Source organism: Pungitius pungitius, chromosome 1 (assembly GCF_949316345.1).
Source record: "Pungitius pungitius chromosome 1, fPunPun2.1, whole genome shotgun sequence".
Lineage (NCBI taxonomy): Eukaryota > Metazoa > Chordata > Actinopteri > Perciformes > Gasterosteidae > Pungitius > Pungitius pungitius.
Genome location: NC_084900.1, coordinates 8,045,747 through 8,070,398, shown reverse-complemented (window position 1 = coordinate 8,070,398; position 24,652 = coordinate 8,045,747). Strand labels below are relative to the sequence as shown.

The 24,652-nt window shown below is 45.5% G+C and overlaps 1 protein-coding gene across 11 annotated transcripts in view; it reads right to left on the bottom strand.

The window, feature by feature from the left end:
* Positions 1-11,761: 11,761 nt before the first annotated feature.
* LOC119222420 (nuclear factor 1 B-type-like) overlaps positions 11,762-24,652 on the bottom strand; it is a 54,223-nt gene continuing 41,332 nt past the window's right edge. For 2 of the 11 annotated variants that reach the window (XM_062561206.1, XM_062561210.1), the window contains 6 exons: positions 21,817-21,951; positions 21,452-21,636; positions 19,454-19,591; positions 18,976-19,077; positions 15,443-15,531; positions 11,762-12,131 (listed from right to left, as the gene is read on the bottom strand). In XM_062561206.1, the coding sequence (XP_062417190.1) occupies positions 11,999-12,131; positions 15,443-15,531; positions 18,976-19,077; positions 19,454-19,591; positions 21,452-21,636; positions 21,817-21,951 (782 nt within the window). In that variant the 3' untranslated portion in view covers positions 11,762-11,998. Of the gene's footprint in view, positions 12,132-15,442; positions 15,532-18,975; positions 19,078-19,452; positions 19,592-21,451; positions 21,637-21,816; positions 21,952-24,652 lie in introns of all 11 variants that reach the window. The other 9 variants (XM_062561207.1, XM_062561211.1, XM_062561197.1 and 6 more) reach the window with 8 other exon arrangements.

Sequence of the window (24,652 nt, the reverse complement as noted above, 5' to 3'; positions counted from 1 at the left end):
AACATCTTAGTCAAAGTCCGTCACTGTTTCCAGCTTCAGAGGAGAAAATCTAGCTCAATCAAACCTATGCGGCTGAGCCAAGATGAAGTCTGGTAGCTATTACCAGAGAGTATAGCTTTGCTTCAGCAGAAAGTACATTAAATGTTAAGCAGGTGACGGTTTGGAGTGCTTCAGTGACGCAAATTTACTTCCACATGCAAATCTTCCACACAAATAAGAATATATATGTTCAGGGCTGTTGTTATTTTCCAGCTCTGCACTGTTTTACATATATATATACAATTTCTGTCACACTGGAACACTTAACTCCAAACCTAAATGGGCTGGGACCTACATAGAGTTACATGATATACAGATGCCATGCTTAAGGTGCTAGGGTAATGCTACCTGCATAATATACATGAAGTAGCTTCCCCCCCAACATAAACAATTATTCCAGACCACCCTTTCACAGGTGGGAGTGCAATATTAATCTGCCACAGTCTATACGTCGCACCATTCATCACACGATTAGATCTTCATGAAGTAGATTGCCTCCTTATTGGTTGTCACTTCAACTCTATGCTGTCAAAAGAGAAGCCCCTTCTGTGGTCTGTTGCATCAGCCCATATTAACTTTGCATACCTGCCAACACAGCTATGGAGAAATTAGCCTAATTATCACGGTAATTAACATCAATAATTATTGACAGTGCCGCAGACTGTGGGGAACAGTGGACAAAAGGGTTTGTGAAAGCCAGTTTTCTGGAACAAGTGTTGCTTCCGCCGCTAAAAAGTCTTTCAACGCGCTGTTCAGAGCGAGGTATAGGAGCCAGAGTGATGTCATACACTTGCTAATGGAGAGTGCCACCAGCAACAGCAGGTGAACCCCCCCCCCCCAACCCTCCACCACCAAACACACACACACACACACTCTCTCCAGCACTGCCACCCCCTGCATCTCCGCTGTGTTTGCCAGGAGTGCACCTGCAGCTTATTATCCAAGCCTTTAGGTTTATAATGTAGCACAGGTGCTAAAGTGCCACAGCACCATTGTAACACACACACACACACACACACACACACACGAGTCAACAAACATTTACCAATGTACCAAGGCACCAAAGTGAGCATACAGATTTGCAGATGTGCAATGATTAATTAATACTGTGGTTGGTAGGTACATACTAACCATTGTTCTCTCCCAGTGGTGGGAAACACATGGTGCTCACCATTTACATGTTGATACATCAGCTCTAAATCATTCTGATACCAAATGTACTCGATTTCTATCTTAAAAATGATGCTGTTGTGTGGTATATAAAACGGTAAAGTTGCTTTTATTTTCCTGTCTAGATCGATTCCTTCTGGCTTTTCAACAAGCAAATCAAGCCGTTTTACTGACGTGTTGCAGCCATCTGTCCAAAGAAGGCGTAGCATCAACAGACAGAGCATGGTAAAAGGCTTGCTTCTTGACTCTGTTGGTGCTCACTAACAAAACTCTGCAGATCTGATGTTGTACAGTGAAAAACTCAACTATTCTCACAAGGTGGTGGCTTACAGGTCAACACTGCAAAAGTCCCAAATGCATGACTTACAGAGAAAGACGAGTCAGAAGACTGCCATCACCAGGATGACAACAACAGTCACGTGACTGACATGTCCACTAACGAGGACAGGTGTTTCATATCCAAGCAATCAACTCAAAAAAGCCAGAAACCCCAAAAAAGCGACGGTGTAGTGAAACTAGGAAGCCGTTCAAATGCTCTCTGTAGTGTGGAGGTCAAAGGTCCCACTGATATCCAGACTTACAGCGCCGGTGAGGATGTAGCGTGTGTCTCTCCAGCAGTGTGGTAGTTGTAGTTACCTTCTTCTGCATGTGACAGTCAGCTTAAAAACAACAACAATAAAAATAAACTTAGAGCTGAACAAAGTATGGTCCTCGGCATGTGAACATCTGTCCAATTTTTTTGAATGTGTTTCCAGCACACCATGCTGACGCTGTGCGTGTTCAGGGTGCAGGGATCTTTTTGCTCTGTTGGGGGATGTCTCTGTCTGCTCGATGGGGAGCTGCTGCATGCGGGCCGAGACACTGACCTCAGGCAGCCCGATCCCGACTTCGGGGACAGGCCTCGTGGTGACATCTGCTTTTACTCAGGGAGAGCACTTCAGCACTTAATAAAGCATGTAATCACACCGTTGTAACTTGGGAGTGGACAAAGCAATGCTCAGTGAACACGTCACATGTACAGACTCTTCCGAGCATCGCAACTGTTTCTGTTAATCGCATTCATCAGCAATTCACCATTTTGACCCTAATGTAGACAAACAGCTACTTGAAGCTTTTATGATTAATTGCAGAGTTATGTTGATCCTTTTTTTCCTTCTAACACATGCATGCAATTTTCACCATGTAAGTGGCATTGAGTTGCAGTCAATGTAATTTAGGAGTGTATGTGCTGCCTGTCAGAACCGACAAAAGGGTTCTTGTGGGGTTCATGGGAGCTGGGTCAAAGTTTTTTCTTTTTTGTTATAACCCAAAACAACATGCTGATGAGGTGGACAGTCTCTGAAATATTTGGCCTTCTGCAGATACATATAAAGAAATGGAGAAATGGAGAAAGCTGTCTTTCGGCTTTTGCACAGACACAATTCTACGGCTGCAGCAGCTTCGTAGCGCACAGGCAGGCTGAACTGGAACACACTCTGAGGGTGTTCTCTGCATTTCTTCTCATATTTCAGCCAAACTGCCTCCTCGCCAGGGCCAAGGAATGCATCAAGCGCCATAAATCAGGCACTTGATAGGAACTTGGCGAGCGGAGAGCAGTGCAGAGGGCTGTGTTGTGCAGCCACAGTACTGTAAAGATGTTTTAAGGTGAACATTACCATCGTGGAGGATGAGAAAAACGAGGGGGAGGATGTTTCGATTCAGGGGAGTTTTGTCCAAATGACAGAGCAATAAAAGCCGTTGTCACCTCCTTTGACCTTTTTGCTCTCCTTCAGTGATTCACTGTGATCACCGGCGGGAATACAGGCCTCAAAACCCCCGTCCAATCGTACTTACGCTGTCCAGTTTGAACCCAGAAACCAGGTCATCGATGGTGCAAAGTGTGCGCAGGTGGGGTTTGCTTGTGCTCTATCTTGCATCTCTTTTCTTGTCGTGGTGGGAGAACGGTGGAAGGAGTTCATGCAAAGGAGGCAGCCGGCGCTGTGTGTGCCAGGTTTGTTTGTCACATCGCCGCCTGTCTGCGCCTTATGCAAATGGCCAGGGGGCTGGGAGGGACGGCTCCATGGGAAACTGCTGGTGCTAATCCAGCATGTTGAACAGGGGAGGAGAGGAGCACTTTTCAATAAAGCACCCCCACCCCTCTGTCAAGTCATACACACAAACACACACACACATGTACGCACACACACACACACATAAAACGGCACGTTCTCATCCCATGTGCCTGTATGCATACGAACAAACATCACAGGGGGGGTCGGGCAGAGAGGGGGGGGCAACACAAAGAGGCACACATGAGTTTGCTTCCTCTCTCTCTCTCTCACACACACACACACACACACACACACACAAGCACCGAACACCTGTTTCTTTTTCCGCGCATCCAAACAGACATGCTTTAATATGTGAACAAATCCCACGATCTTAAGACCCGCTCTCAATCCGCCGGGTGTAATAGCAGGGTGCTTTCAATGAGATAACAACAACCCCCAGTGTGATCGGGCTGTACTACCACGAATAGATAGACTAATAACACGCTCCAGCCACGGTCCATGACTTAGACTATGAAATTTATGCAAATTTGTGTGGGAATACACGGAGCTGAGATGACTATTTAGGAGTAGTGCATCTTCAAACAGCCCCCTTTTATTCCCAGAGCTCTCTTCAAGGCGCAGGCCGTTTTCTGATGGCTTGTGTGTTCCTTCAGAAAGGCTGAAGTTCTACTTTAAAAGAAATGGGTCCACGTTCATTCGTTTCCCCATTGTGTAAATCTTCAAATATTAGTTAGTTTTTGAAAAAAGTTTTTTTGGGGACAGAAATTATTCACTTACATGTGTCTGCTAAATATGAAGCTACAACAAAGATGATTAGATTAGCTTAGCATAAATACTGGAACAATGGGGAAACAGCTAGCTCACACTAGCTATCCTGCAACCCCCCTAAAACCACAACCTGTCTTGTTGTACACTATTTGCTTAAGTGCAGTCTTTGTTACTGGACCTTTTACATTTGTGTATTTGTGGAAATGTGTACTTTTTTTAATGCATGTTTTGTTAACTTTATGTGCCTCAGCAATGTTGCCAACAAACACTATGAAAGACTAATCTTTCTCTCTAAAAATAATCTGCACAAATTTAGCTTTGATGACTTCCTGCTAGATAAAGTGCATTAGACTCATACTTTGATGCCAACAGACGAAATGATCAGATTAATTACCTTACTCCAACAGCACACAAGATGAATATTATATTCTCCCATAAAACTTGGTGATGTGACAGAAGTCTTTGTGCTGGCATTGGCTCGTGTCCAACAGCCCGGTCCAGCCTCTGCACTGGCAGGGTTGTGTGAGAGTACTCGCTGTGCTCCCCTCCCCGCCCCCGCCCTCCATTCTCTCTTTGGTACGCAGTCAGACGCGAGTTGGAGAACCACAAGGCGCCGTTACCTCTCCTGGATCCACGAGGGTATAGAGGAAAAAAAATAGAACCGGACAAACACAAAGGCAATCAACAAATCCCCTTTGCTTGAGCCCTCCGAAACATAATAGGGCCAAATCATCATCTATTTAGCTTCGTCAAATCACTGACAGCAGGCCTTGATATAAGAGAGTGGAAAAAATGTAGGGTACAAGACGCTGCCAAGACCCTCACCGGCTAGAGCCCCCTATTGAAGCCAGATGTTGACTCAACTGGCCAATTTTGATAAATGGCATGATGATTACCATCATAGATCGGGTAATTTTATATCAGCGTGCCACATTGTTGGTCCTTTTTAATGATAGCCAAATGAACTCCGGTTTTTGCCCCAGGCCAGGTGGGCTTTAAATGTGCTAAATATGCACTACCTCGCCCGGCCACCAGAAAGGCGCCCCTGGTGTGGATCCGTCGCCTTGCCTTGTGCGGGGGGGGGGGGCCACTGGTGGTGCCCGTTGTTATCGTCCAGTGTCCAGCTGAGCCTTGGGCCAATCACACTCCCATAATAAGACTTAATTGGTGCTTTGGGCTGACTTTTGCCTCTTTCAATGTCCTCAATCCCATTAGAAGGGCTTACTAGATCAGAGCTTCATGTACTTGACACAGTGACCCAGATGGCTGCTACCTTGCACGACCGTCCGAGGCCCCTGTAGACTGCCGTGGTCCAAACACTGAGGTCGGTCTCCCATTCTTTAGGGATTGGGGAAATAAGGTAGATTAGCTGGAGTAATTCCATTGTGGTGCATGGGTATGTGGGGGCCACGGGATCACTCCAGGACATGAAATCCAGTGATTCATTTCAGAGACACTCTTCTGAGAATCAACAAAATCCAATTAGTTTAATACTTAAAGTCAAATGGTCATCTTTCCTGATTTGGCACTGTCCTCATTTCACCTCTGTAGCCATTACTTACCTTGTTTTGCTCTCTGAGTGAGGTGATCTTGAACTTATAACAGTTCCTCTCATCTGTTGACTGGGTTAAAATAGACAAGACCTGGTTCTTTGAACTCCTTCACTTAACTTATAAATATAACTTATTATATTATGGGAAGCACAACAACACGGTGAGTATTTTATAACCAGACTCTAATTTTGCGTTCTTTATTTTCCCACAGTTTTCCACCAACAGGCTTGAACACAGAAATGCTGCTGGTTTCAACTGAACATCACACGTAGATTGAATCTGATGTAAGACCTCAAACAGGAAATTTTATGTTTAGGTTTCAAACTGCAATCATTCAAAATCATGTATTAAACAAACACAAGAAGGAGCCATGGCAGAAAAGTATTTTTTGTAGCATAGCTCATTTTATTGTTTAAACAGTTTTGCATAGGAAATATATCCACTTCCAGTAATTGACTGCAGTAAAAACAGCTGCTAGCAGTATAGGCTGGATATAACAGTAACAATCACAAAAAAGTTGAGCCTATATTTACACTGATTTTAATCTTGTGGCAATTTTAGCCCCTGCACCAAATGTAACCAGCTTAAAGGCATCGCCTAATGCTCGGCATTTCTAAAATTAATTAAAAAAAGGGATATCAAGGCCTTCGCTATACAGTTCACAATGGACACCTGCGGCTCCTAAACGGTCAATGAAAAGATAAAAAACAAAAAAGGTTTCCAAAAAAGTCCTCTAAAACGTACATTCAGATACATACATAGACCTTTGCAAACACTTGCAGTGTAACTACGATCACTACTGGAGACTGTTTACATATCGTTTTGTTGGTGTTGTTGTTGTTGTTAGCTATATATAATTCCACATTGATTCATGAAATCCAAAGTCTGTGCGCAGAGGGACGTAAAAGTGCCACAAGACCCAAAAGTAAACCAGCCTTGCACAGAAAACTGGGGAGTAATTTGAAGAAAAGATGTTAGTTCATCCTTTCACTGCTCTAAATGTAGCACTGCCCCCCCCCCCTCCACGCCCCCCACCCCACTCACTAAGATAAAAAAAAAGAAAAAGAATTAACATTTCCTCTCAATGTTTGAACAAGCTTGATGCGGGCATTGTGTGCTGATATAATTAAGAAATTGCAACAAAAAATAAAGACCATCAAAGAAGTAATATTAAGCATTTTTCTAGATGAGTTTGCCACATTCTGTTCTGTGTGATGGTGTTTTTCCTTGTCACATATGAAAGTAAGTCTATCACATTTTACAATTATATACAATAGACACGTGGACAGCGTGAACAGGCACTGCATTGCTATCTTTTTGTCTTCTTTTGGTGAATATTACATCCTGTAAAAATGCTGGTTTTTATGTTTGATAGCAACCTGATGCCAAGTGACTAGCAGCCAGCCAACATATGGAAGGTGTGTATTGCTCATGTGGGATGAAAATGAAGTTCTAATCTTTTTGCTCTAAGTGTGCATGTATTCGCACAGAGTGCGTGACATTCTGACAAAAGTAAAATCGCACATATTGCGTGAGTGCCAAAAGGTCGTCCTCGCATTTAAAATGTCCTGATTCTCGATGATCGCAGCGATCAATCACATAATACTTTCTAAAATAAGGTTACTGTGGGTGTCAAATCTGCCTTAAGTACAGCTCCTTCTGGCGGGGTGGAACGCTGACCAAAGCGTTGTATGGTTACAAGAGCTGTCTGACCGACAACAATCACACCCTGCGTACTGTGGCGATAGAAAAAAAACGTAACCATGCGCAACTACACAAGCTAATATCAGCTGGAAGGTACAGTACCCTATTCTGAAGCACCTGCAGTTTAAGTAGCATTTGTTGGTAGTGAGAATAACGCGTTTTACCAAATCACATCAGGCATCGACAGCATGTGGAATGTGCAAAATGAGCGATGCCTGGACGTTCCTACTGATTTTTAAAGAGATATATATTTAAGAGAGTCGCCTGCGTATGAACGAAATAGACGGCTAGAAATTGTCCGCCCGAATCTTCTCTAGCAACATTTTCATCTGGAAAGAAACAAAAAAGAGAAGTTTGTCACTACAGATTTTACCCTGCTTCGCGCTATCGGTCAGGTGCAATCTGGGGCCTTTTCTACTGCTTAGTTGAAGTCACTCCCAGCTGCTACAAGAAACACACTCACACCAAGATCTTGTTGGACAAGAATTCACACCCCAAAAAAAATGAGATAAACCACATCACACTTGCTATGGCCACGCTAAGCAAAGAACAACAATTCAAATACTCATAAAGTGATTTCCAAATGGAAATATCTAAGCACTAACCAAGATAAGAAATAATAATACTTAAAATAAAAAAAAGCCTTCATTGTTGTTTTTTTAATATTAATGTCTGTATAGAATATGTCCCCCGTTTTACTTTACATACAATAATACAACGGATGAAAACACTTTAGACTCTACTAATTGGGAGAGCCTGGAGAGTTCTAACTCAAATCCAGCCACCAAAACAAAAACCCAACTAAAAATTAGCTTCTTTTTCTTTCCTAAAATGGAATTGACTTATTTTCCCCCAGAATTGAAGATTTACAAATAAGGGCTTAAGAAGAGAAGTCTCAAAAAAGTTTACAGTGTACAAACTCCTGTCCCACGGCAGGCTTTTTTTTTCTCAATAGAAAGACCCTCTTCTTCTCTCGTTGTGTTGTGTCAGAGGCACTCGATCACACATCCAGCTCAAAAAAAAAAAAAAGATCACACATACACACACGCGCTCAAGCTGCCAATGCAGTTGAAGCCCACAGACTACTGCTATCGACGCAATCAGGATATTTACCTTTATGTACAGTCTCCTATTCAAATAAACACCAACGGCACAGTGACCCTGACACATTTTTATCACACTCACGCAATGGCCAAAGGCTGCAAAGCACTTGTAGATTTTTCTTTTTGAAATAACTAAATAAAAGAATAAAACAACAAAACAAGACAGTGCACATAGGACGGGGTGACTTTTTTTTTTTGAAAAATTCTGCATAAAGATATCTGAGCGAAGACGGAGAAATCGAGCTTGACTTGAGGATTATTTTAAAAAATGCTTTCTGCTTCCTAGAGCCCTTGCTAATAAAAGCCGGAGAGCCCCCGGTACTGCGGTCTCTCCGAGGGGAGCATTTCTTCCACGATTGTAGGGAAAGAGTGCAAAAGGTGTCTCACTGTGAGAAAGGGTTGGGTTTTTTGTTTCGACATTAAAAATGGTAAGATAATGATCATATAAATAATGCCCTGTAATACGCCTGAGAGATGTGGTTTAAGACTAGATTCAAAACACTGCACGTGGGAAGGAGACGATTGCCTATGTGCTAGTTAAGTGCTATATATTTTTTTATTTATTTATAGTGGATCCTAGTTGAGCGTCTACCGGGCCACTGGGCAGGAAGTCAGGAAAGGCCGCGCCCCGCGTGGCCCCCGAAGTTCACTCCAACATACTCTACTGGGCTCTCTGCTGGGGAAGTATCTCAGGAATCGACATATGTGCACATCGTATATACATTTATACAAATCTACTACTTATAAAATACTTTCTAAAGGCTTGCTTGAGCCTGTCTGGAACTGATTTAGACAGGTCTCACTAGCATTAGTCGGTGTGTGATTGTTGCGCGGGTCACAGGCCACTTCACTGATGTGTTTAAGGCATCTACTTGGGAATTGCATTCGGTGACGTCTAGTATAGCAACGGGGGGGTAGTAGTCGATTCAAGCGCGCAAACAGTAGCTGTCCGCCGGCTTTAAGGGATCTATGAGAGAATTAGATTCTACGCAAAATGATTTCTTAAAATGATTGTCATACTCAAGTCAAGCCGTCTCCCCCCCCCCCCCACCGTGAAATAAATGAGCTCCTTCAAGGTCACATGCTAGCACCCCGGGTGGAAAGTTGAAAGTAAGAGTCACAGTAGACCAATCAGTGACTTTGCAGCCGTCGAAGGACCAAGGGTGCATTTCGTTTTAAGTACTTTTAGAAAAATACCGACCCTCTTGCTAAAATTCCCAAATTCAAAAATACACTGGAACACGTCTAACCGTTATTCGGTAGGACTATTAGCTAAATAAAGAAGAATAAAAGAAAAAAAGACCATGTCATAGACCTGCATAGAAAGCAGTCACCACTTTGGTCAATAAAAAAAATGAAAGCACCCACAACAACAACATCATCAACAACAACAACAACAACATCAACGACAAACAACGATATCAACAAACAAAAAGCATTACAATATTATCTATCTCCAAACTAGCCTCTAATAATTGACGCATCTATAAGCACTACCTACATAGGCAAAACTTGGTATTGCATAATTTTCATAATTCTGAATTCCACCCTCCACAATAGTAATTGGAAGATGAACAAAATGAGCATCGAGAAATAAGGAAAACAAAAGATGAAAGGTTATTAGAAAAACCACCAAAATACTGAATGAAAAAAACAAAATGCTGGTTGATTACAAACTTTAGAACGGCAACTATACACAGCCTCGATATGCAATGTAACTGTGAGATAGAGTAGTACATAAAGTTAAAAATCAACAATATCATTCAGAGTACAAAACGATTCTTATCATAAAAATGTTAATTTGTTTTTCTATAATGATAAATGCAGCAAAAAAACAAGTGTAGTGATGTCTCTATATTCGAAGGCAAGGCACGTAATGTGGACTATATGTCATCGTGCAAATTAAGAGAATTGGAGAGATTTTCCTGGTATAAATATGTCTGGACTGGAGAGGCAATGGCTGTGAACATGCCGTGGACAATTCTAAATTTCAGGGATTTGCCACCACCTGGATTCATCATTTCAGTTTTCAACCTCTTCCACTGCAGAGCTAACCTTGCACACACTGTAGCTTCACACGTGAAGCCTACTGTACATTTGATGAATTGTACGTTTCCGTGGAAAGACACTTTGCATTCCATGTATTTTTTTTTTTTTTTTTTTGTAAACACAAGCTTTAAAAGCTGACGGGCCAAATGCATATGCTCTTGATCTTATCTTGAACATTTTTTTTTTATTTTTTTTAAGAAACCTGAAATGCCATATTTATACACTATGTGTGTCTCATTTCTTTATTCTTATGTTCGGTTCTTTTTTTCCCCCCAAAATAAATTAAAAAAAATTCCCCATAATGATGGGGAGGGCTCAAAAGAAGTGCTGGTTTTTCTGCACAGGTAGCTTAGTGCTTGCCTTCGACTGACTTCCACTCTTGAAGTCTTTCTCATGTGAGAAGACGGATATGTGACTGAAATCAAATTCAAATGTTTTCTTTAATATTTTACTCGTAAAACCATTTAATATTAATCCCCCATCCTTTAGAGTCCTAGGGCTGACAGACTGATAGCTTCCCTTCAAAAAACAAATTGCACTCGCCTCGATCGACATTTTCTTATTCTCCGTCTTTTTAAGTCCTTTTGCAAAGGAGTTGCAAATTCTTTAATGAGGGGTCCAATCTCAAGCCAAACGTTTAGTGTTTTTTCAAAACCAGAGTTCTCAACTCTTTTTTTTTCTCCCCGTAAGTATTTACGTTAATTCTTGAAGTAAGTAGTAGTTAAGAATAAACATAAGTCAACACATTTTCTGAACAAAGAGTCGTATCACAGTAAACTGAAATCAAAATCAAAAGAAACACTCTGAATTCTTTTTTTTTGTTTTTGTTTTTTGTTCCTATGGTGTACACAGTGAATCGTTTGACCGGGGAAAGCCTCTTTTCAAGAGGTCTGTTCGGGAGGACTTGAGAGTCTCGGAGCCATCCACCAGGCAGAAGGTGTCGATACGCAGACCTCTTCACCTGTGTGTGTGTGTGTGTGTGTGTTTGTGTGTGTGTGTGTGAGAATCAAGATTGTACAACTTCCCCTCAACATGAAAAAATAGTAGGAATTGCCGCTAAGAGACTAGAGTGTCATGCAATAAAACATTAAGGCATCTATACATCACAGTATTTGAATGGATTGAAAAGTTCTGCAAACACAACAACTGACTGGTGGGTGGTGGGCGAGTGGGGCGGGGGGGCAGACCTGAAGCTTCAGCTTTCTATCCTCTTCCTCCGAGCCAACCCTCTTCTTCACTTCGCGGCCAGTGTCCTTAATGCGGAGGGACGGGACGGGGGGGGGGGGGGGGAGGGGGGGGGGTGGGGGGGGTGAGGGAGGAGGGAGGGAGAAGAAGGGAGGGGGGAGAAGGGGTCACGGAGGGGACGGGGCTGGGAGGGGGGACGATTGGGCAGCTCGTGCTGCTTGCTGGTTTCACCCATGGCTGCGGACACCTTTAGTGCTGACTGTGCGCCGCCAACACCCCCAGCGACGCGTTCGTCCTGGGGGGGGGGGTTGGGGGGAGGCGGAGGGAGGGTGGGGGGGATGAGGGGTCGTGGGGGGGGCATCCGGCCTCCGTGTATTCAGTTCCCCGTCTCGGCGGGGACCAGGGGCTCACCAATGATGTTTATGCTGTAGTTCTGGTGGACATTTGTTGGCAGAATCGGAGTCCCGTTCGACACTTGGAATGGAACTAAGCTCGCCCAGGTACCAGGACTGCGGAAAGAGGGAGACAAGGGGAGAGAGAGGGAGAGGACGGGGGGGGGGGGGCAGAAACAGATAGAGACGGAGAGATTAGTCACGTGCCATTAACTTGGTTTGTGCTGCATGCAGTCAAAATCAGATTCTTTCCTTCAATTATCCCCGAACACTGCTCCGCTAACTAAACAGCGTCGGTGCTCTGCTGACAGTCATCAAGGTTCAAGGTCTCACTTATGTTTTGTTCAGACAGAAAAAGGGGGGGGGGGGGGCGGCAAAAAGAGGAATGGCAGCACTAGCTCATTAATTTTATGCCGAGGTGATTCCACTTGATTCCCGGTGAAGGACATCATGCGAGAGGGGCCTCCTCTCTGTGACGCCGGTACAGAAGAGCACAGGGGGGGGGGGGTGTGGGGGGCAGTTCGATTGGTGGTGGGGGAGGAGAGGCAGGGCCCACACAAAGCTGTCCCATCCCTATTCATCTCACGCTAATGGCAAAACAACACAGCGATTGTTCCCGAGGAGCCGCGGCGCTAACTGAAAACGCGAGCGGGGAACAAACAGCATGTTGTTCCCGTGGGGTGCTGCTCCACCGAGATGTCGGATAATTAGCCCCCCCCCCCCCCCACCCCCACTGAGTGTGCACTCGTCTGACACCCTCACTCACCACTGCTCGCATCGACCCCCCCCCCCCCCCCCCCCTAAAGGCCTGAGAGTACCTGTGTCGCACATTTTCCGACCACAACCTTCAATGCTTAACTTTTTTATCCCCCCCGAGGAGAGTTGTTTTGTAAAAAGAACAAAAACCAAAAGAGGACAAGGCTCAAAGTCTGAGGATGCCGCCTCGCAGAGGTGGAACACAGACGTGATTCTTTGTGGAGCGTCGCCATAAGACACACAACACAGTCTGCGTCCATGAAAGCCACCAGTCTGCATATTATACAAATCACTAGTCACTGGGCTGCTCTTTAACTTGAAACAATAGAAGTGCAAATTCAATCCCCCCCCCCCCATGGCTTAAAAGAGTCTCCCGAATAGAGACGGAAAGAAAGAAAGAAAGACGGAGAAGAGACGACACATGCGGAAATATAAACAACCGCCGCTCAAGTTTCAGATCGGGTCTGAGTGTGCAAAGAGTTAAAAACAATCTCAAGGCTAATCCCCTCGGGCCGTTTTTTTTCCCCTCTGTCCAGCCCGTCCTCATGCTCTGCTCTCTCTCTCTCTCTCTCTCTCTCTCTCTCCCCTGCTTTCTTCCCTCCTCCTTCCTCTTTGGCCCTGCCAAAAATCATCCGACAGGAAAGGGGGGATTAAGTTTTCCCTACCTTGCTGAACAAAGAGTGCACAGAGTGGCTAGAGGCTGCAGTTTTCTCCTCTCCCCCTGTTCGCTTTCTTCCTTTCTTTCTATCTACCTCCCCTCTTCCATCTCTGTCCTTATGAGACTCCTCTCAGGTAATGGCAACATTAGGAGGACCACACAGCGACAAAAGAAGACTTTTCGGGCCTTTGTGTCCGCTACACCCGTCAGATCGGTATTAATCTTGTTAAGATTGATGGCTGTCACTCCGTATGTGCGTCTCATAACTAAACTCTGGGCAGGAGTCCTATGTAAAGAACCCCCCACTATGATGCTGAATCACAAAGTGGCTGGTTGAGATCCACCATCACTTTTTTTTTAGCCTGACTGTGGTCTTAAAATGCAGAAATTCAGGTCTCAATCCAGAGAAACACAGACATGTGAAGGATATTTTGCTTCTTGCGGATTTTAAGTTATTTAATAAGAAGTTTTTGGTGCCACTTGGGTGTTGTCGTTTCAATTTCTCAAGCATATCCTTTTTAACATTGGCCTAATTTCTATATATTTTGTCTTGGTGGGATTTTTTTTTTTCTTCTCATCTTCCTGCACTCCAGGCAGCTATGGAAAATAAAGGCCCAACCTTGATTGCTGTATTTCCTTAGGTAACCTTGAAGATGGCCTCCCCTTGCCCTGTCCAAGCCTCCAAACCTCACTAATTCTACTCCCTGCGAGCACAGCCGGGGCATACAGCGTGCTTCGTTTAAGGATTAGCTCCCTAAATTAGATTATCTAATGGCATCTTAATGGATTGCTGACCCATTTCCTGCACAATGGCAACATGCGAGTCTGGCAGCGTTTTAATTTGTGGGCTAGTACTGAAGAGGCACAGCGCGGCGCTCCGTTTAAAGGGCAAGTGAGATAAAAGGGGAACCCTGACTGATTCCATCTATGTGTTGAATGGTTTTACGTGAATAATCCATCATAGAGGGAAAGACAAAATAGAATGGAATTACCAGTCCGTCTTTGTAACTAAATGAACTATATTCAGTGGGAATCTGTTGTATTTGTGCTCATTACTGAACGCTTGGATGTAGGAATGAGGAGTGAGTTGTGTGAGTAAAACAAGAGACCTCGCACTTCTGCAAGGGGGACATTTTCTCTGCTACCTCGGCCGGGTCTATTAGGAGGCCTGTAGAAAGGGGCTTCTGCGGTGTGCATGTGTGTTTGTAAAAGACTTTGTAACTTCAGCTGGCACACACACACACACACACTCTCTCTCTCACACGCAGATGATCTACACCTCCGTGGAGAAGGAGAAAAGGGAGACGTAACAGCAAAGAGCCTGGCTCGGCTCGCTCGCTCTGCCGTGGTGAACTGTTTTTTTTTTTTTTTCACCCGGAGAGGGAGAGATACAGCATGGAGGCAGAGGGGGAGGCGAAGGGGGAGGGCCAGGATGGACTTTCTCTAACTTTAAGTTAACGAGAGTAAAGCATGACTCCAGCAGAGAGTCAAACAAAGCTAAGCTTGTTAAAATGGGGAAAGTAAAACGTCCTCACGTGGCAAAAAAGCTGACCTGAAGCGACTTATTCTACACGGTCGCTCTATATTTCACCTTCATCAAAACATTTGGTTTTGGTTGGGTTTGAATTCATGAGGAGAGCTTTGTTTCATAACTTGGAATGAAATTAATTAATGAAATTAATTTGGTTAAATAATGGAAAATACTAGATACTAAATATATATTATTCTGGGAAAAACTCGAAAATAATGTTGCAGAATAGAAAAAAAGGCAATCCTAATGCTTTCTTAGCAAAACAAACCGTAATTGTATTTACCGTGTTCATACCTCTTCAGTTTAAAACGGCCACAAATCAGACAAATTATATTTTTATTCAAATTTACAAGCGCATTTCTGTATGAAAACAAAACTTTAGTTTTATGCTGTTATTAATGTACAAGTGTGTGTGTGTGTGTGTGTGTTTGTGTGGTGTGAGAGAAACAACCGAGAGACGGCATGAAAGAATGAAAAGGTTACCTTTGCCAAGTAATCCCCAAAGTGTCGTCAGTGGCACTGGGGCCATAATGCCTGCCGTTTTGAGTCACGCTCCAGTCACACTTCCTCAGCTGTCAATTGAAACCTAGCAGTCAGATCACTGGGCCAAGACAACTTCCACTTCAGATCACACTACAACTCAACACGGTATACACAAATGCATGCAGAAGAGCCTAGAGCAGAACAACAAAGACTCCGAAATGAGTCCTAGCTGTTACTGACATGTACAAATATACAAAGTGCATGGAATTGAATATGTACTGGTGAAAATAACAGTAAAATAACAAAGCTATGGATAAAACAGTAAGACAAAGCATGCAATCACAGTTAGTGGAGACAGCTAACCTGGAAGCAAAAAAATCAAATTAAAAAATGAATCAGTTAGTCACAAAGTGAGTGGCATCATATTGGTAGTTCATCTGTGAGGGGTTACTGCATTTTTTAAGATGGTTAGCTAACGAAGCCATGCAATCCACCGGATGCATGCACCCCTGTCGATAATCGTTGCACTTTTCGATTCAGGGAGGAGCCTGCATGCCCCCCCCAAGCATGCAGACTTTATTCCATTAGCTAAACTGTTCGTATTGATTAGGGGTCAAAATTACACTCACGTTAAACAGCAGCACACTCGCGCGCAAACACACTCACACACATGCACCGCCCCCCCCACCCCACCCCCAGATACACAAACATCCCTCTTTAAGACCATGCCAACCGTACATACAGATTACAAATTACTGCAACAAACACAGCCACACACAAACGGTGTCTCCTTTGCATGCATTATGCAAGCGCACGTGTCGGCAATCCAGCTGAGAGCTATCTCTGCCAAAACCAACCCAACCTTGCCCCGTGGTCAACACATTCATTTGGTAATGCATCGGGACAAAACTGCAGCGTTAGCACACTCTGCGCGCAGTGGCCCCCGACGTTCTGCAGGGGGCTCTTAAGAGGGATTTAATCAGATATATACGCATACACTGAATATTCAAAGCCATTTGCAGCGGTCAAGAAATGTGTTCATTCTCTCCCCGAGCACCTGGGTGAACACATTTTTTTAAATTCCCGGGGAGAAATTCAAAGTAGGGGAAAGAAACCGAGAATTTCAGCTGACGTTAATTAAACGTTTCACTCTGTTACAGCGTGATATTATTTCTATTGGATCAGTAGCTGCTGCAACGACACCACAGTCGTGAACAGTGCATCTTGTCCCCTGCAGTGTGTTGTCTCCGTATTCAAGAAGAAGGTTGGGAGACTAAGCATCCCCCCCCCCCACCCCTCACCCCCCCGACGGCGCTCTCGCACTTTCCAGCCTGACAAAAGCTTGGAGAGAATGTGCGGTACGGGCCAGACGCTCTGTGCCACCGCTCCTCGAGGGGCTCGCCATCTGTCCGCTGGCACCGGCGAATCAGAGTGGCATGGGCAGAGGGCGGGGGGGGGGAGGAGGGGGAGTGTGGGGGGGGGGGGGGAGGGACCGAGCCGGGGAACGTTAGCAAACAGATGCGGGCAGATTGTGGATTAGGATCCTTCCTTAGATAATACCAAATGACATCTGATCACGGATCGCTCCCCGCGGAATGCTAGATGGTGGCATTCCCCCGAGGGGTTAACCAAGGCAAGAGATGAATGGAGGCTTTTTCCACACATTCGCTGCCTGGGAATCGTAGAGCAGGTGTGGTGGTGTTGTTTGGTTTTGTTGTCTTTTATTTGAAGCCTAATGCGTGTGTGTGTGTGTGTGTGCTCTAGGACTTATATTCTAGTGGTGTCATATTTTATAAGTGCTCTAAAAAGTGTAGTTATTTTGTACGAATTAAATAATATATTTATCATTCCTAGTTTTTGGAGTAAAATCATTTAAAAAAAAAAGTTAAATAATAAAATGTAAAGAGAGTGAGAGTTATGTCCGTCACACAACCCAGAACCCGTGAAGAGGCCACGCTGAACGTGTGTGACTGGTTTCCCTCTCCAGCGTCAAGCGGCCGCGGCTAAACGCGTAAAAGCTGTCGGCAAGCTGCACCGATCGCACACAACAAACATCCCCACTGCCAGATGAGGACAAGCATTTGGTGAAAGTGTCGCTTGGCTCCGCGTCGCCCCCCCCCCCCCCCCGTTTCGCCCGGGCCGTTAAATCATACCAAACAAAAACAACTGTGACGGGCAGAAGCACGATGAATCAATTGGAAGACTGTTTACAGTTCATTAAAGTGACACAGACTCATCTAGATATAGATTTGGCATTCTTCATTACACTTTAAGCAACTGTCCTTTTTTTTTTTTTTTCCTCGCTTTCGCTGGGCTCTGATCAGACTGCGGCAGCCCTGTGTTTGTAGTCAATTGGGCCTCGGGGTTAAAGAAGCAGCCAGGCTACAAGAAAATGTGGGAGAAGCAATGCGCGACATCAGCCAAAATAAATACAGCTTTTCATTTAATTCCTTACTAAACTTTAAAAAATAAAATAAAATTTTAAAAAAACCAGCAGAGGAGAAACCCGGGCGTTCATTATGTAGCCGCGTGCAGATGCATTCAATTAGTTGCGGTTGGAAAAGCCTTGGCCTGAGACCAGCGCTTTTCAATAAGACGGGGTAGGGGGGGGGGGGGGGGGGGGCACTGTCTCCCGTCCGACAACACCGCAACACTGCTAAACCTTCGCAAACACTCTCACGTACGCACACACACACACACACACACACACACACACACACACACACACACACACACACTACACGCACACAGGGAGACCACATCTGCTCCAGGACCACTGCTGGGGCAACGGCGTGACGCCACCGCCAAACATTCAGCCGCAAACGCAGTGCGCTGAATTATATCCGGTACGTGTGCGTGTGAGTGTCTCTGAAGTCACGTGGTGGGGGGGGGGGGGGGGGGGAATAAGAGCCGAGCACATTACACTGTCAAAGGCACCCGCATGTCCCATCCATTTTCTGAGGGGTGGCCACAGAGTGAGGACGAATTTCCGGACCCAATAAACGCGTGGGAGTGAGGGGCCGCTCTCTCCCCGTTTTAAACGCCAACACACACTCCGTGTCGTATGTTGTGTATTCATAAATACTACAGAGTCAAGGGAAAATGTAGTGGTGCAGTTATTTCACTTGAACAGTGAAAATGTCAAAAGGAAGTGTATATAATGTCCTCACGTTCAATCCACGGACTATAAATGAGATGATAAATTATGGCTTTATCACTTTTAAAGGGTCATAAAAATAATAATCCTACTAAAACTAAAACACAGTTATAAAAGTACTAATAAAACAAAGCGCCTCATATTGAACGTAAAAAAAAAAGAGATTATTGATTATTACTAAAATCGATGTTGTTTTATGCCGATAGTGAATGCTGTGCTCGGCCTCAGCCTGCGAGCGCTCTGATCTGATCTAGCAGTGCCTAGAGGATCAAATCCGATATGTGGGGAGATGGGAGATGGGGGGGGAGGGAAAATAAAAGGATGAGAGCATGTGAGGTGAGTTCTGGGGGAGGACGGGGGGGAGGGGGGATCTCACCTGTTGCTGGTGGAGGAAGGCTGGATCTCTTGGGCTCAGGCCTACAAAACGGTTAGCCGTCGGGGTGCCGGGGGCTGAGTAGCCTGGGTAACGTGCCATAACAAAAACACAAATACATGCTTGCATTAAAATGGGATTCTCGGGAATTCACACGGGGCTGTTGCTTTTTTTTTTTTTCTCTTTCGGCAGCGGCTTTCCATCAGCCGCTTGCCAAACGTCACAAACCACCGGCAGTAAAGTGCATGAAAAAATTGCATGTGGAGACCCACAAGATTCAACTTTGCGCACACTCTCATTCTTCAGGCATTTGGCCATTTGTTTGACAAGCGTGGGACCATTTTTCCCGAATAATATTTCTGAAATCTTTTTTTTTTTTGATGATTATGATGATGATAATGATGATGATGATTTTAGGAAACCACCTGAAAATGTGGTGTACATTGTGTCGATGTTTTCGCACGTATGGTGCGGCCTCACCTTCTGTGGATGTGGTGATGGGCTTGGTGTCTGACATGGAGAGCGAGACGGGCCGCACGGCGCCGTGGTGCGGGGAGGGTGCCAGGACCGGGGGGAAGTGGCCTGGTACCTTTCCGACCACCTGACCACTGCTGTTAGGCTGCAGGGGGATGGGATGGGGGGGGGGACGACAACAGAGAAAAACACGTGAGGACATGCAAACCGTGTCCATCGACTTGCGTTTTCTCAAGCGGTCTGCTTGCTTGTAAATGTGGTCGATCGCAACGAAACAATACCAGCATGTAACAAACAAACAAACAGCACGGCGGTTGGCACTGAAGAAACTAAATGTCCGATCTTTGTTGCTGGGGTACTTTGTTCCTCTTAACTGCTCAGCTTGTCTGCACAAAATCAACAAACAAAAGGTGACTAGACCGCTTGCTCCATCTGAGGAAAAGACTTAAGTACCTTCAGGCCTCCTGTGTTGTCAAAGTTATTACGAAAACTCCAGGGGGGGGGGGGGGGGGGACGAGCATCAATAGACCCTCAGTCACTGCCGATGGACTTCCTACACGATTTTAAACAATGATTTAAAAAGGAGCTCATAAATGAAAGTTAGGGGGACCTCGGGCATGAAAAGGCCGAGAGAGCCGTGGGGCTGCGAGACTGGATGTATAGAGAGAGAAATAAAGGAAGCTAGTGGGAGCTGCTCTTTGCAGACGGCTGGAGACTGTCTGGGGTGTTCATTTCAGTTCAAAACTCAAAACAGGCCTTTTTGGAATAGAATTGTGTCCACAGGGTTCCCCTTCGATGTGAATAGAATGTTTAATTAGAGTGTAATATAATCTGCGTTAAAGCAAGCATAAAAACATTCTGGCACTCAGCCATGGGATTATAAGCGCGGTGTTATTTGCTGAGCCCCCCCCCCTCCATACCGGACCCAGGCCTCACCAGACCGCCACCAACCCTCTCTCCTTTTCTCCAGCACCCCAGCAGAGGGCCAGTTAATTCTGCACAAGAGCCGGGCCACGGCAACGGCAAATATTTACAACCTTAATCTTTCCCCGCGGTTTTTCTCTCGAGTAACAATCCCCCCCCCCCCCACACACACACACACACACACACACACACACACACACACACACACACCCTCCACAAACCCGCCATGCACCCCCTCTGGCCTGCTCCCTGCTCTGGAGACGGAGCCGTCTGCAGGGCCTTTGTTTACAGTGAGAACAGCGGGGTTTTATAAACTCACGTAAATATCACGCGGCTTCGCTCTCATCTATGGAGACGCCTGCCCTCTCTCTCCATGCAGTGTGTGCCCAGAAAACATTAGAGCCCGAAGCCATTGCATTTACTACGATGCCTCCGTACACAGCTTAGAATGTTACAGTACGTGCGATTGCCACTGCTATGCTTTGGTTGACTTTTTTTTTTTTTACCGGGACTACAAGGCAGAGAGAGTATGTCAAGTAGAAACATATGGTCTTCTTTCACATGACTTGTTCCGCAAAGTTTGCTGTGGGTTTTTCTGCAAAACTATTATTTAATTATGATTTAATTTGCCTATTTAAATGAGTATTGGCTTGTGTAATTATAGGTTTTCTGACCATTATTATTAATACAAACTGCATTAAACCAGTTTAATGGCTTAAAATGTCTAATCTGGGATTTATAAATTAAATTCTTTGTTAAAGGGTTTTTGGCGGAAAAACCCTGAGAAAAAGCAGTTAATTCTAATGAGATAATTAATGACCAAGAGCAGGTTTCAGATAAAAGGAAAAAAGAACAAGCAAAACAGGAGGATGTTTCTTTACTTGCAAACGGTCCAATAAGGCAGTAATGAAATAATGACAAATGCATGCTATAATTTAACTCAGGTCAGATGGGAACCGAGCCGAACAAGATAACAAAAGACTACTCGAGGCAATGAAACGCTTGCCAAGCACAGCCTTCCCGACTTCTGGCCAACTAACTTGGCTTCTTCAGAGACCGAAGAGAGACCGCCGGCGCTGACCTGGCTGCTCTGTGGGCTGGACGGGTCGTATGACGGCACGTAGCTCTTGAGGGGATCGGCCGGGTTGAGGTGGGGCGGGTAGCGGATGGTGGTGTGCGAGAAGTAGGGCGACGGCGCCGGGGGCAGGATCGCCGAGGCCGAGAACTGCAGGGGCGAGTGCGGCGGGGGGCTCCTCGTCGATATAACTGCGGGAGAGACGGACAAGAGGAGCAAGGGGGGGGGGGGGGGGGGGCGGTGGAGGGTTAAGATGAAGCGGCAACATTGAGGTTCCTCAACAGCGTTTATGAGAGAAAAGTCAGTCAGAACTCCGTCAAACAAATTTAGCAAAAAAGAGAGCCGCCGGGTTAAAGTCAGCAGTTACTCACCACTGTGTCCCACACCTGTTAGGCCTGGGTGATGAGGCTGAGAGAAAGTGCTGAGTCGTGATGAGGAGTCCTGCGGGGAGGTGGGGCTGAACAGCGGCTTATCGGGCTTCTTCATGGTAGGAGAGGACATGTCTGCTGGTGGGAAAAACAAATACAAGCACAACACAAAAAAAATGAACTGCATGCTCAAGGTCAAGACATTTCTACATGCCTCTTTTTATTTTAGATTATTTAGAATATCTTTGATCAGTTTTTGCAGCATATCTGCACAGGGACAGATTGCAGAAATCTTTCCAGACACACTGTGTGTTTAAAACTTTCTTAAAGGAAAAATGAAATGACATCACTGGTGTACAAAAAGAAACACTTTCTTGCCATAAATAAGTGTGTGGCAGAAAATCAATTGTAACCTTTTACCTCTAGCTTCCACTAAAAAATCCATTTCCAGTGCCAAAAATGAATTACGGTTAAAATGAAGCAGAATTGGATCTGGGTGGGATTAGTATTATCAAGGGCACCCTGTCCTTAGTGAATGCTGTAGATAAAAAGAACATGTATTTAGCTAATTAGAGACACTGCAGGAGGGTTCAAAATCACTCAACATTTCTGGAATCATAACAAATCACTGGACTAAGACGTTTAAGTCCTGCGAACACTGAGCTTTCGTCAAGTCTGAGCAGACAATTGAATCCAGCAACCGGATGCACAGTTGTAAAGCAGCTGGCCCGCTCAAATGGGATTCGAGGATTTCGGGGACCCTCGCGTAATCTCAAATAGGTCACAGCAACATCTGCACCCCTCGGCCTTACACCGTGTTCCGACAAGCTGCCCCGTAACTGCCCGTGAATAATCCTGGAGTCTCGGGCCGAAGGTAAACCAGGGCAGTGGAATAAACCAAAAGCGTGCGCGCAACCTCTTCCGGTCGCACAACCAGGGCCCGCCAGCAACGCTCTGCTGTCACGGCGGCGCAGTTTTCAATTTGCCAGCCCCGGAAAAACAAGGTGCGCGACAACAAAGAGTCGCAAGGGGCTACGGACGATGTCTGTGTCTTCTTTGAACGTACGTCAACAACGTTAAAATCATCCATCTCTCTCTCTCTCTCTCTCTCTCTCTCTCCCCTCCCCAAATAAGCTTGGTAACACCCGTTTTATTCCCCCCTCGTGTTGGCAGGGCAGGATCCACCCCGTGTGACGGGAAGCCTCAGAGCGACAAAAACGTGGCCTGGGAATTCGGGGGGATTTCCCAGTCTGAGGTTGCAAGAGGATACAGGGCTTGAGCGCTTTCATTTTTTGCGTCAGAGGCAGAAATACCTCAGAGAAGACTGATAGCACCGCTTAATGTGTCTAAATGTATAAACAGGAAATATTTTCTGTGGTGAAGAAATTCAACGCTTCTCCTGTTGTGCTAATTAAATCCTTGAGGGAGTCGATGGGAGGGCCTGGAAGAAATGAAGTGATCACTAGAAATGAAACACTTAGCTTGAATGAAAAAAGTCCACAGGGAGTTTTCTGGGGGTTTTCTTTGCATTTAGACCTCCTAAAAAAGTCTTAATTCATGCAGGAGAGAAACAATTTATTCTACGACATGCAGAGGTTTTGTCGAACGACAACCATGTGCGAGAAATGACCGCATATGGGTCCAATATCAACCCACTTCTCATTATTCTCATATATTCTCTCCTTGACAGAATAATGGATTTCTTTGGAGAGTTTCTTTACGACTGCTTTTCCTTTGTCCTCGCCCCAAAGATTCTTGAGTCTCTCAGGCCCTTAGTGCAAAGATTCAGGCTACATTCTCCTGTGTCAGCCCATGTTCCCCTCTCAAGGTGGGACGTTTCATTTCTCATCACTTCGTCCGACAAAACGCTTCCTACCGGTGCGGGGCAGCGGAGCGTGGAGCGAGCGAGAACGATCCGGGATGCACGGGACCAAGAGGCCTCCATCCGAAGGGCGACGGGCCCTGCTGCTCTGCAGCAGGAGACGACGTAATGACACATGCAAGCTGTCCCCGCGAGGATCTCGCCTTCTCTCCCACAGCTTGCGCGCAGCTCTGGCTTTTTTTTCTTCTGCTTTTTTTTCCAGATTCAGTAGGCCCTAAGTATGAGCTCATTAGGTGAGCTTTATTTCCTAATTCCCTTCAAAGCGGTCTTGTAAAAAAGTTGGCACATGATCATCAAGACTCTATACCGACGGGAGAATCCTCTCAAGTGGAGCCAAGATGCATAGCATGATTCAGTCATCTGATACGTTTGCCCTGCAGGTCTCCTAGCTCCACATGGGGTTTATAAAAAGGCATTTCTTTATATAAAACACCCACAAGGGGTTTCAGCTATCTGCATATAAAGAAAAACGATACACCCGACATTTGAACACCCAACACTTTCTTCTTGTGCGAATTCAAACCTCATCAGTCGTCTAAATAACCGGCGTGCCGCTGCAGCGAGGTCGCCGAATATCCGGGAGAGTACGGGAGACTCTGCGGCGTGCGGTCCGATGTTTCCTTTGTGCGAGCGACAGGTGCGAGCGAATACAAGATCCACATTCCCGACCGCGGCTCAAATGGGTTCAAACATTCACACGAGCGGCGCTGCCCCCGAGGCTATCTCTGTCACGGTATGTGTTTTCCCCCCCCCCCCCCCCCGAGTTGACCCCGGTTCGTGTGCAGAGAAACCGGGCCTGCGGGTCCCGAGCGCTCGGGAGACCTTTTCGGGCTTTTTTTTGCTTTGATCGGATCTATTTGCATGCGCTTATAAATCCATTCGCTCGTGCACGGGCTTGCTCGCCGACGCCGTGGAACCTGTTTGTGTGAGACTGCGTGAGTGCGTCCAAGCCTGAAA